Source organism: Vitis riparia, chromosome 7 (genome assembly GCF_004353265.1).
Source record: "Vitis riparia cultivar Riparia Gloire de Montpellier isolate 1030 chromosome 7, EGFV_Vit.rip_1.0, whole genome shotgun sequence".
NCBI classification, from domain to species: Eukaryota; Viridiplantae; Streptophyta; class Magnoliopsida; order Vitales; family Vitaceae; genus Vitis; species Vitis riparia.
Window position 1 is genome coordinate 24,143,122 of NC_048437.1, and position 12,882 is coordinate 24,156,003.

The 12,882-nt window shown below is 40.1% G+C and overlaps 1 protein-coding gene across 2 annotated transcripts in view; it reads left to right on the forward strand.

The window, feature by feature from the left end:
* The window catches only part of LOC117918595 (structural maintenance of chromosomes protein 1), a 52,062-nt gene that overhangs the window by 16,710 nt on the left and 22,470 nt on the right, over positions 1–12,882 (forward strand). For both annotated transcript variants that reach the window (XR_004651895.1, XM_034835348.1), the window contains exons 2-3: positions 7,925–8,161; positions 10,028–10,261. Coding sequence is in view for 1 of the 2 variants with exons in the window: in XM_034835348.1 (XP_034691239.1) it covers positions 7,925–8,161; positions 10,028–10,261 (471 nt within the window). In the remaining variant the exon portion in view is untranslated. The remainder of the gene's footprint in view (positions 1–7,924; positions 8,162–10,027; positions 10,262–12,882) is intronic.

The window sequence follows — 12,882 nt, forward strand, 5'->3', positions numbered from 1 at the left end:
CGAAGAAGAAGGAAGGAGAGCAGTTTCGTAGTGGAGTCCAAGGTGTTTGAGATCGTATTAGAAGAAAGAAAAGGAAAACTCCAAGTAATCATTGTGGAGAAGAAGAGAAGGGTCTCGTCATGGGTCCGATTGGGACCGGAGAGCCTAGGGTTCTTCGTGGAGGGTCTAAACCATTGCATTAAGGACGAGAAAGAGGGAAAATGGGGAAGGGGTTGGAAGGAAAAGGGGAGATCGTACTCCCTGATGCGAGGTATCAACAGAGCGGAGTGGTTTCTCCGGTTAGGGGTTGTAGATTCAGAAAAGGAAGAGTTTTAGTATATTCATTCCGAAAGGCAGAGGGGACAAAGGGGGATGGGTGACTATGGCGGAGAAACTACTACAAATGGAAGGAGCTTTGGGCAGAAAAGCAAATAAGTAGGAAGCAAGGGTTGTGGAGAAATCTGCCTTGGAGAGATCGTATGCGGAAGTAGTGAAGAGACCAAGTTGGAGGGTTAATAATTCAGTCAGAGTGAAGGTTAGAAGGGAGGAGAGGACTTGGAGAAACTGGGGAGATTATTGGCAAACTCTTGGGGGCTGAAAGGAAAATTAGGGCTGGCAAGACTGGAGAAGAATAGTGTCTTGCTGGAGTTTGAAGCTCTGGAAGAAGCAAGACGTGTTCTATCCTCAGGGAAACGATTGTTGGGAGGGCTCCAATTGGGGTTGGAACACTGTAACCCTAGGACTTACTGCTGGGTAGAGGAGGAGTTAAGAAATGAAGTCTGGGTCAAAATCGTTGGACTCCCAATCTCGCTGTGGAATCCAACGATTTTGAGAAGAGTGGGGGAAGAGTGTGGGGGTTTCGTTGCAATCGATCCTCAGACGGAGACGTTGGGGGAGCTTCAGTGGGCTCGAATCTTGGTAAAAACGAAAGGAGATATTATGCCGAGTGTGTTAGAAATCAAAGTTGAGGAGGTCGTCTACTACCTTACTCTTTGGTGGGAGCTCAGACCGGTGCTGAGGAAGAACTTGGTGGATTGTGGTGAAGCGTCTGGGCAAAAAAGTGGTGAGGTCAGGGGTGAAGCCGATTCACGCACGTGGAGGAAGAGTCGGAGAGCGCGAGGCTTGAGACGCTGACTCTGCCAGCTGAAATGATGGGTGCACAGGAGAGTGGGTTGGGCCGGGAGGCATCTGTAATCCGGGTCCAAGACTCTGCGATTCGGGACCGGGCCTCCCTTGATGCGTTGGCGCTTGGGCCTCCTGCATCAGGCCCGACTGCAGGCTCAAAAGATGCGAGGAGGGCTGGTGGGCCTATCTTGCGAAATACATCTTTGGGCTTAAAGTTAAAAGAAGTGGTGGTTGTCGCAGATGGGCCAGAGGCAGGCCCATCGACTAGGTGGCGGGCTGAAGTGGTGGAGTGCCTAAAGCTGGTTGGGTTTGTTGGCCTGGAAAGGGCCAACCCAGTCACACCCCTAGCCCAGGCATTAAGCAGAGGCCCTCAGGAGAAGGCCCGTCTTCTGGACTGCAATATTACCAGAAATGTGAACTTCTCAGAGACGGAGCCCCTAGTTGCCTGGGAAACCGAGGATTTCAGGAAGCAGAAATCGAAAGTTAGCTACTTAGCGACAGATCGGGCTCTCAAAGAGGAAGCTCTGAGGCATGGGTCGGTTTTATATTCTACGGGAAAAAGGGCTTTGGGGGCTTCTCATCTTAATTCTCTTTCTTTTGATCGGGCTCCGGAGAGGGAGTTTTATGATCGTTCTGGGGTTATAGGGGAGGAATTCCGAAGTGAGAACACAATGTGGTTGACAGCGGAGGAGGGGTCTAATGAGGATGGTAATGGTTGCTGGGACTTGGGAGAAGCTAATAGAATCAGCGATAAGGCCAGGGGTGTGGAGGGGGATTGTGGCATGCCCAAGACCCAAGTTGTGAGAAATGAGAATGAGGAAAAATGGGAGGAAAGTAGCCTGGCAAAGTTCAACCACTTTCTGGGGTTCTCGACGGAGGGATTGGAAAAGGAAATCCTGAGCTTCTTGATTAAAATCAGAAACAGACGGGAGATGATGCACAACAAAGAGCTTCTGGAGAAGTCAAAGTTTGAAAGGGAGTTAAAGAGGTTGGAGTGCTCTGTAAATTATGAGGGGGGAAATAAGTAGAAAGGCCTCTCATTGGGCAAAGGGGGTCAAATCGCAGTAGTCCAATGAAGCTAAAGGTTCTAAGTTGGAATGTGAGGGGAGCAAATGATAGCTCCAAAAGGAAAATTATCAAGACTTCCATAAGGAATCAGAAGGTTGATTTACTATGTATCCAGGAGACAGAAATTCAACCTATGTCGGAGGGTGTTGTGAGAAGTTTAGGCTCGGGGAGATTTTTAGATTGGAGAGCTCTGGATGTGGAGGGGGTTGTGGGAGGTATCCTGATCTGCTGGGACAAAAGGTCGCTGGACATTTTGGACTGGGAGGAGGGCCAATTCTCTTTATCCTGCAGGTTCAGGAATGTAGAAGATGGGGCTGTTTAGGTGTTCATGGGAGTTTATGGTCCGTTCACCAAAGTGGAAAGGGAATGTCTGTGGGAAGAATTTGGGGCGATTAGAGGTCTTTGGGAAGACCCCTGGTGCATAGGGGGGGATTTTAACATCACCTTCCTCCAAAGGGAAAGGAGCAATCAGTAACTTCAGAGATGAGGAGATTTGCTGAGATTGTTGATGAATTAGGGCTGGTGGATCTTCCGTTATAGGGGGGAGAGTTCACCTGGAGTGGGGGTCCTAATAACTAGTCCTGGGCTAGACTGGACAAGTTTCTTGTGTCCTCTAGCTGGTTAGATCATTTCAGTGGAGTGTTCCAAAGCAGGCTACCCTGACCTGTTTCTGATCACTTCCTTGTCCTTTTTGTGGGGGGTGGGATAAGAAGAGGTCCCTCTCCTTTCAGGTTCGAAAACATGTGGCTCAAGGTTGAGGGCTTCAAAGACCTTATTCGAAGCTGGTGGCGGGGGATGGAGGTCAGGGGTAGTGCTAGTTTTAGACTGGCTGTTAAGATGAAAGGAATCAAACAGAACTTGAAAGTATGGAATAGAGAGGTGTTTGGGAGGCTGGATTGTAACAAATCTTCAGCTCTACAACAAGTGGATTTCTGGGACCGGGTGGAAAGTGAGAGAAGTCTGATAGTGGAGGAAACATAGTTAAAAAAGGAAGTAAAAGAAAGTTATAAAAAGTGGGTGCTTCTAGAAGAAATTCATTTGAGACAACTTTCAAGGGAGGTCTGGCTAAGGGAAATGGACAGAAATACGGGCTTTTTTCCATCGTATGGCAAATGCCCATCGTAGAAACAACTCCTTGTTCAGAGTTAAGATTAATGGGGAGTGGCTCTCAAAGGAGCAGGAAGTTAGGGAAGGAGTTGTTAATGCTTTCCAGTAGTCGCTTTCAAAAGATACGGGATGGAAGGCGGATATTGGGAGGCTTCAGCTAGATCAGATCAGTCAGCAAGAAGCGGAGAATCTGGAGATTCCTTTTTCAGAGGCTGAGGTCCATTCGGCCTTGATGGAGATGAATGAAGACAAAGCCCCTAGGCCGGATGGCTTTACTGTGGCCTTTTGGCAAAGCTGTTGGGACTTCGCTAAAGAGGAGATTATGGAAATGTTTAAGGAATTCCACGAGCATAGTTCTTTTCTTAAGAGTCTCAATAACACTTTCCTGGTCCTGATTCCTAAGAAAGGTGGGGCTGAGGACCTGGGAGACTTTAAACCTATTAGCCTTTTGGGGGGGCTCTATAAATTGTTGGCTAAAGTGCTATCTAATAGGCTCAAGAAAGTGGTAGGAAAGGTGGTTTCCCCTGCCCAGAATGCCTTTGTGATGGGAAGACAAATTCTTGATGCTTCCTTAATTGCAAATGAGGTGATAGACTCATGGCAGAAAAGAAAAGAGAAGGGGCTCATCTGCAAATTGGATATAGAGAAAGCTTATGACAACATTAACTGACAGTTTTTGTTGAAGGTATTGCAAAAAATGGGCTTTTGGTCAAAGTGGTTGGGGTGGATGTGGAGTTGCTTATTGTCAGCCAAATTTTCAGTATTGGTTAATGGGGTTCCAGCTGGCTTTTTCCCAAGTTCTAAGGGGCTTAGATAAGGAGATCCCCTATCTCCTTACCTCTTTGTGATGGAAATGGAAGTGTTGGATGTTCTCATTAGGAGAGTTGTTGAGGGGGGATTCCTGTCAGGATGTAGCATACGGGGTGGTAGAAGATCCCCTATGAACATCTCCCATTTATTCTTTGCTGATGATACAATTGTGTTATGTGAGGCTAGCAAAGAGCACCTAACTCATTTAAGTTGGATCCTATTCTGGTTTGAAGCTACTTCAGGTCTAAGGATTAACTTGGCCAAAAGTGAAATCATCCCAGTTGGTGAGGTGGATGAGTTTGAAGAGTTGGCAGTGGAGTTAGGATGCAGGGTGGGATCCTTGCCCTCTCAATACTTGGGGCTGCCCTTAGGGGCTCCTAATAGGGCCACATCTGTGTGGGATGGGGTGGAAGAGAGAGTGAGGAGGAGACTTGCGCTTTGGAAACGACAGTATATTTCCAAAGGGGGGAGAATTACCCTCATAAAAAGCACTTTGGCTAGCATGCTAATCTATCAAATGTCTCTTTTTCGGATGCCCAAGATTGTTGCTAGAAGGTTAGAGAAAGTGCAAAGGGACTTCCTGGGGTGGGGGTGGGGGAGGGGAAACTTGGAGGGGAAAACCCATCTAGTTAAATGGGAGGTGGTTTGTACGGATAAGAATAAGGGGGGGCTAGGCCTAAGGAAGCTAACCTTGTTGAACAAAGCCTTGCTAAGTAAGTGGATATGGAGGTATGCTTGTGAACAAGACAGTCTTTGGAAACAAGTAATCATGACGAAGTATGGGCAAGAGGGTCTTGGATGGAGGACAAAGAAGGCCAACGAGGCGGTTGGAGTAGGGGTTTGGAAGGAGATCTTGAAAGAATCTGCTTGGTGCTGGGATAATATGACATTCTTAGCTGGGAAGGGTACCAAAATCAGATTCTGGACAGATATTTGGTGTACTGGTACAACGTCGTCCCATTGTTTCCCCCACCTCTTTGTCATGGCTGCTCATGGGGAATGCAACGGTGGAGGAAATGTGGGACCAAAATTCTGGTCAAGGAGGTTGGAATCTAATTTTTTTGAGGGACTTTAATGATTGGGAGTTGGATTTGATCTATGTTTTGAGGGGTCATAGGCCTTCTTTGGAGGAAGACTCAGTTTTTTGGAAAGGAGGAAGAAATGGACAGTTCAAGATCAAGGAAGCGTATAGCTTGTTGGCGAATCCTAATGACACCGCTTTCCCTTCAAGGTGTATCTGGGTGAATAGAGTTCCACCCAAAGTCGCTTTCTTCGCTTGGGAGGCAACGTGGGGGAAGGTGCTTACTCTAGATAGCCTCTAGAAAAGAGGGTTACAACTCCTAAATTGCTGTTTTTTGTGTGGTTGTGAAGAAGAAAATGTAAATCATATTCTTATACACTGTATAATGGTCAGAGTCCTGTGGGATATTGTTCTTGAGTTAGTAGATGTTAAGTGAGTCTTTCTAGAAACTGTAAGGGAGGTCTTAATTAGCTGGAGGGGCCCTTTTGTGGGGAAGAAAAGGAAAAAGGTTTGGAAATCCATCCCGTTGTGTATTTTTTGGACGGTTTGGAAGGAGAGGAATAGATTAGCCTTTAGGGGAGGGGGGGGGGGGGGGGGTGTTGAATATCTAGAAACTCAAGAATTTTTTTTGTTTGTGATTTATGAAGCTGGGCTAGATTGTATATAGGTGAGGAGTCTCTCTCCCTTATAGGCTTTTTGGAGTGGTTAGCATCCACTTAAGGGGTGGTGAGTCTCTTTTGGTTTTTTGTTTTAGAGGCCTTAGCCGCCTTGTATACCACCTGTATGCTGTGTGGCTTTTTGCCTCTTCTTTAATGAATTTCTGGTTTACTTATAAAAAAAAAAAAAAAAAAAAATCTTAGTAGATGAATTTTCTTTTCAAATAGCCCATCTCCTGTAGAACATCTCTGAATTTTTAAAATCCAATGCTCGCCTTTCTTGGAATGAAGAAATTTGATAAGAAATAAATTGACAGGCTAGAGTATGCTTTTATTTTTTATATTTTTAACAATGTTAGCTTTCCTCCTTTGGAGAGATGCTGACATTTCCATGAAGCCAATCTTTTCTTCAACTTTTCCTCAGCTGAATCCCACACTCATGAGGACTTGAACTGTGCACCCAACTATATACCCAGTTTACTTGGTGGGAAAGCTACCTTTCCCATCCCAACACATTGGTTCCATTAGAATGTGATTTGCTTGTTTTCACTAGCTTTACAATGACTACATTGTTCGCCATCATCCACCTCTCCTCATAAGGAGATCAATGGTTATGATCTTTCTCCACATTGTTTCTGTGACAAAAAAGCAGGTCTTCAATGGTGCTCATGTAACCCAAACGTCTTCAGCACAAAACAATTCTGAATTCCATAAGGAGTTATTAGAAGTTTTCGCTTGAAATTTTTCCTTCACATTAAATTGTCCTCCCCTGTGGCTTGTAAACTCATACCATGAATGAGGTCCCACCTTTCCTATGCTATCTGAAACAAAAAAACAATTATTGAGCTCACAGTTTTTTTTTTTTTTTTGAGAATTTTCCTTATCATGTATTTTTTTTTCCCTTTTTCCTCTTTCTTATCCTCTCTTGCATGATATCAAAAGGAAGCATAGCGTATACTAACATGCATGTGGGCATTTTCTAGCATTCAATTCAATTCAATTCAAACTGAACCAAATTATTCATTACAAACATGCCGTTTTATTACTTTGTACTCTTTGTTGGCATTTGCTCTAAACTGTGAAGTCTTCTCTGCAGTAAGATCATGGTATGGGCATCAAGTATTGAACATTTTTCTATGTTGAGTGATTGTCTCTCTCTCTCTCTCTCTCCCTCTCTTTGTGGTAGGTGGGGAAAAGAAGAGGGGAAGAGGCAAAGGGAAAGGATTATGGCTGAATATTGAGACAGAACACCACAAATGTTAGCTATCTTCCAACAAATGTTTGAGGAATCCTGTTGCCTTTCATATTCCACTTTAAAACAAAATGTTATTTGAATTCTTTTATTTGATATCAGATGGTGTAGAGAAGATAAAACATATATGCAGACATCCATCACCATCTTGATAAACATGCCAATATTTATATATTGTATGTGTTTGGTGGGTTGAGGTACTTGGGATTAAAGCAAGTGGCTTGACTATGGTATCATTTTTACAAAGAAGTTCCTTTCGATTCTTTCATATAGTTAGAAATGGAAAAGCATTTAAATTCCTTCACCTTCTTATGGATAGATCCATGAAGCCAATTTTTTCTCAAAGATCCTATTATTCCTATCTTCCCAAGAATCAAAACCGCTGCCAAGAAAGTATTGTCACATAAGATTTTGCTGCTGTAGCCTCCTAAATGGGAAGTTAGGGGAAAGGTTAAAAAATATTTCCTGTGGTGGGTTCCAACATCTACCAATAAAAAGTGACTACAAAATTTATGTGCTTGAGAAGAAAGATTTATAACTCATAGTGGAAAAGTTGTTATAACATATTTTTCCATAGATTGTTTTTGTGTATCACATTGTATCAGCTGATACCGAGTTGCATTGATCTAACTGAACTTGTGACTGAGACCAATACTTAAAATGTGGGTCTTTTTTTTTTTTTTCTCCTAAATCAGAGAATAGAGTCACACCAATCTTGGTGCAAGGCCTGATGGAGTCACACTATCAAGGGGATGGAATACAGATAATGCTTGTTGAGACAATGTTTACTATATTGCATTAGCCTTCTAATTTGTCATTATTCTGCTACTAGTATGATAATTTGGACAATTGAATTTGTTGGAAGTTGGAGATTACTCCTGACAACTGATCAACTTTGTTATGCAGGGTGATGTGGAGTCAATTGCATCTAAAAATCCCAAAGAACTTACAGGACTTCTTGAGCAGATCTCTGGGTCTGAGGATCTCAAGAAAGATTATGAGGATCTTGAAGAGCAAAAGGCCAGGGCTGAAGAAAAGTCAGCACTTGTTTATCAGAAAAAAAGAACAATAGTGATGGAAAGAAAGCAGAAGAAAGAACAGAAAGAAGAGGCTGAAAAACATCTCCGCTTGCAAGAGCAACTGGTATGCATCATAAGGATTTTTGCAGATTTTTATTTTCATGTCTTTCTACATGTTGCAACTTATTTATATGCCAATGACCATATATTATATAAAGCATAGCTTATATATCTTCCTTACACTGCAGTGAGCCATCTATGGCTATTAAATATTAAAATATTCCATATGCTTCTCATAAGATTAACTGCATTTGAATTTTTTCTTTGTTATTGCCTTTCGGTTGGGGAGTGGACATACCCAAATTCTTTCTCATTTCTTTCCTTGTATACTTATATCTATTCCTTAAAGTTCATTTAATTTTTTGTTCTCATATGCTAAGTAGTTATCATGTACATGACTTTTCTTGGATGTGATTAATTGTTGTTAGCCCATCAATTAATCAAAGTTCATGCCATTCAGTAAAATAGAAGAAGGTATTGATATATCTATAGTTTTTTAACACCAACTAAATTTTGCAAGTTGCTAACATTTGCTATGTGGTAATTCACCATGTAAATTGTAGTACAGCATGGAGGTGGATTCTTTTCTAATATCCTTTCTTGTGGCTTAAGGGGTTAAAAATGTTGAAGGTACCCTCATAGGTTTTACTCTTCTGTTACCAAATGTTTTATTTGGTATCTACTATCTCATTATTCATTTCTGTTTTTCAAAAGATTCTTTTTCTTTTTTATGGACAAGCAAATCCATTGGAAGGCACCAGGGGCGGTGCAACCAATCATGAGTGATCTACAGAACTTATGCCTAAAAGAGGAGAGAAAAAGAAAACCATCCTTCAATATATACATATATATAAAAAATAAAGTTCCAATGAAAATGTAAGGAGGAAGCATCAGTGCTTCTCAGACACTCAACAGGTCAAGACTTTACAATAAGGTGTTTGGAGTCACAGATTGTCCCTGTAAAATGTGTGCCCTTGTTCCTCTTCTTCCAGATTCAGCATATAACAGGAGTAGGTCTAGTTCTCCACACTTTCTTCATACCCTTGCTAATAAATCTCCTGCGCCATCCTTTTAATGGTTTGATCACTAACGTTGGCATAATCCATACATCTCCCAAACAAAAGCAACACTCTAGATCATAGCAGATGAACTGCAATACAAGGGATAACAATCGGCCATTTCCTCTTTTCTTTTGCAGATTCAACTCCAATAAAATTCCCACTTGTTATGAGTTGATCAGTGGTTAGTGTTCTCTTCCTTGTTGCTTCCACCAGTTGAACTTGCCACTTTTCATGAGTTGATCGATGTTTAGGATTCCTTTCAAGAAAAATCACTTTTGAGGGGGCAACCAGGGTATTCTCTTCTGGAGAACTTGAGAATATCAGGGATGAACTTTTAGAGGATCTTGGATTTATTTGACAATATGAGACATTTTATATGTGATCTCTGTGTGTGTCTGTCTGTGTGAGGATGAGCACATGTTCTGTGTGTGCGTGCTCCTTCTCTTTCTCTTTGTGTATGTGTATCTGAACTTGAGAAAATCAAGGGTGGGTTTTTAGAGGATCTTGGATTTATTCAATAAGGTGATTCATTTTATACTCTCTCTCTCTCTCACTCTGTGTGTGTGTGTGAGCATGCACTTCTTCTCTCCCTCTCGCCTCTCCTTGAGGGTTTGAGTTATGCTTGTGTTATATAACTTTTGTACATTTATAAATATGTCTATATTTATTTCTTGTTACATACTCTTTTATGTAAAATTCAGTAGTTGATCGAAGCTCAAGATTACAGTCGATTGTTATTTTCTGCACATTGGTTTAGTTTTTTCCTTTGTAGCTCATGGTGTGGAGATTAATCTCTTTCTCTCTCTCTCTCTCTATCTATCTCTCTCTCTCTCTTTTGTGATATGACTTTTTCATTATTTTTCCTGCAGAAATCCTTGAAGAAAGAACACTTTCTATGGAAGTTACTGAACATAGAAAAGGATATTGCCAAGATAAATGAGGATCTTGAAGCTGAGAACAAAAGCCGTAAAGATGTTATTCAAGAACAAGAAAGTTGTGAGCGTGAAGCAAGTAAAGCGAAGAAAGAACAAGCCAAATATCTGAAAGAGATTACTCAATTTGAGAAGAAGATCTCAGACAAAAATAATAAACTTGACAAGAATGTGAGTTCCTTTTGGTTACTGTTTATATTTCTTTATTTTTAATTTGTTTAAATTGGTTTTTCCATTTCATTGCATTGAAAGGTCAAATACAATAATGATGTGGGATCTTCTTCACTTTTATCCATATTTCTGGGCTTCTTGTACTAATACTTTTAAAGGCCTTACTCTCAATGTTATTTATTTATTTATTTTTGATAGATAAAAAGGAAGATATATTAAAAAGGGCTGCCAAAAAAGCAGCCCAAGGTATACAAAAAGTATACAGCTACCACCAGCCTCCACCACAAAAGCACCAAGATGCAAAAAAGAAATACAACCAGCCCGCCCTCACCAATGGCCCAACCAATCTAGAAAGCAAAAAAGAGTTAAAGGAACATCATCTAAGTACCCCTTCGCTTCTGACCAAAGATAAGAAATAAATGAACTTTTTAGCCTTTGGATAGAGAGCTCTTCCCCCTCAAAGGCAATTCTATTTCTCGCCTTCCTCTCAATGTTATTTAGGACAATTAGCATTCAGTGTGTAGATCAAAAAAGTTTGTATAGCAATGAGAGGAGTTTAATATGGGATTGACGAGATGACATCTATGAATTTTCTTATGTGGACTTAATTATTTTGTATAGGTCTCCATGTATAGTGGAGAAGTTCGTTCATTTTTTGTTCAAGTTTTTTTGTAATTGTGGGGAGGACTTACTCATATACTTTTTATCCATAATTAAAAAAAAAAAGCCTAAATACAATAAAGGATGAGAAATCCTTCCAAAACTACAAAGATGATTAAAAAATAACTATTCTTTACGTTTCTTGCTTAGATTGCTAATAGAAACTATGGTTTTCTTGTCAAAATGTTAAATGAACAAAATTCATTATGGAACAGCTACATTGTATGTAGTAAAATAATCTCATATGTCATGCACAGTTTGAGGTTGAGTTTTGTTGAAGTTTTGACTTTTGACTACCCAAGATCGTGGTGTATTAGATCAGAAATTAGGAAGTTAAAATGGGCTTGGACCTTTGGACCTTTGGACCTTTGAACTTCATTGGTTAGATTGGATGTGAAACAATTAGTGTCAGAATCTGTAAAAAAACTAGAACTTGCAGAGAAAAAATAAATAATTTGGGAGTTGAGAATTGAAGGAAGGCACACATCTATTTCACAAATGAGAATGCCTATTTATAGGCTTACAACCAAACGGAAATTGCAAAAAAAATCTCAGATACTTTCAAATTTTATTGGCACTACTTCTACTAACTGAAAACAGAAAATTATGGAGCAAGAATCTGATATGAAACAATAACAATCTGTAAAAAAACTAGAACTTGCAGAGAAAGAATAAATAATTTGAGAGTTAAGAATTGAAGGAAGGCACACATCTATTTCACAAATGAGAATGCCTATTTATAGGCTTACAACCAAACGGAAATTGCAAAAAAATCTCAGCTACTTTCAGATTTTATTGGCACTACTTCTACTAACTGAAAACAGAAAATTATGGAGCAAGAGTCTGATATGAAACAATAACAAAGACTAAGTCTAACTAAGTCTTTTTCAAACTTCAGAGGCAAACTCTCATGAGTTCTAACAATTAGCATGCTTTTGGTTTGTGGAATTGAAACTTCAGAATGGTACTCTACTTCCCATGGCAAGATTGGCAGTGGGAGCCTTACTGGGATTCTTATTACCTTGTTTGGATGTGCCTTAAATGAAGATTGGAATCAACTAAGACTAACAATCTAGTTTTCGGTGGCCATAAAAACTGCCTATGAATTCATATAATTTTTTTAACAAGTAGGTCAAGATTTTTCTTTCTTTCCTTTTTCTTCTTTTTTGTTTGGCATTTTTTGTTTTGTTTTTTGTTTTTTTGTTTGTTTTTGTTTTTTTTTTTTACTAATTGCATTTTTCGTGGTCAACAAGTGTTGAATATGAATTAGGTCTTGAAACATGTCATATAATCATGGTCCACATTAAATTTTGAAATAGCTATACAAACAAAATGAAGTACATCTTTTAATTCCATACTATTTAATCATGCTAAACCACTCAAAGTTATTTGTGGTTGAAGTGTTAACCTGATAAGAGTACTTGGCCCTGTGGGCCACTGCATCCTTCCTGAAATAATACCATAGAAGCATGCTTGGCTTGTGTACGTAAACCATTTGAAATTGTGTCCCCCATATATTCTGCACACTGAATCTAGTGGTATCTTGTCGAACCCTCTCAAGTCTCGGCCATTGTGATAAACTTAGGGATAGATTCGATCAAATATATATATATATGCACAATTAAGTACAGTTTATAAGATAAATCTCAAAGATCAACTAGTTTGGGGCTAAGCGTCTTTCCCCTCAAAAATAGTTCAGGGCTCTTGAACTCCTACCAAAGCGAGGTTTTATTTTTTATTTTTATTTATATTTTGTTATATGGGAAGTGACTTGGGTAAGGATTATAATCACTGACCAACTAAAAAGGAGATGGTGGTTTTTAGTGGGTTATTATGTATGTGCATTGTGATAAAGTTAGGGATGGATTCTATCAAATATATATGCACAATTGAGTACAATTTATGAGATAAATCTCAACGATCAACTAGTTTGGGGTGAAGCATATTTCCCATCAAAAATA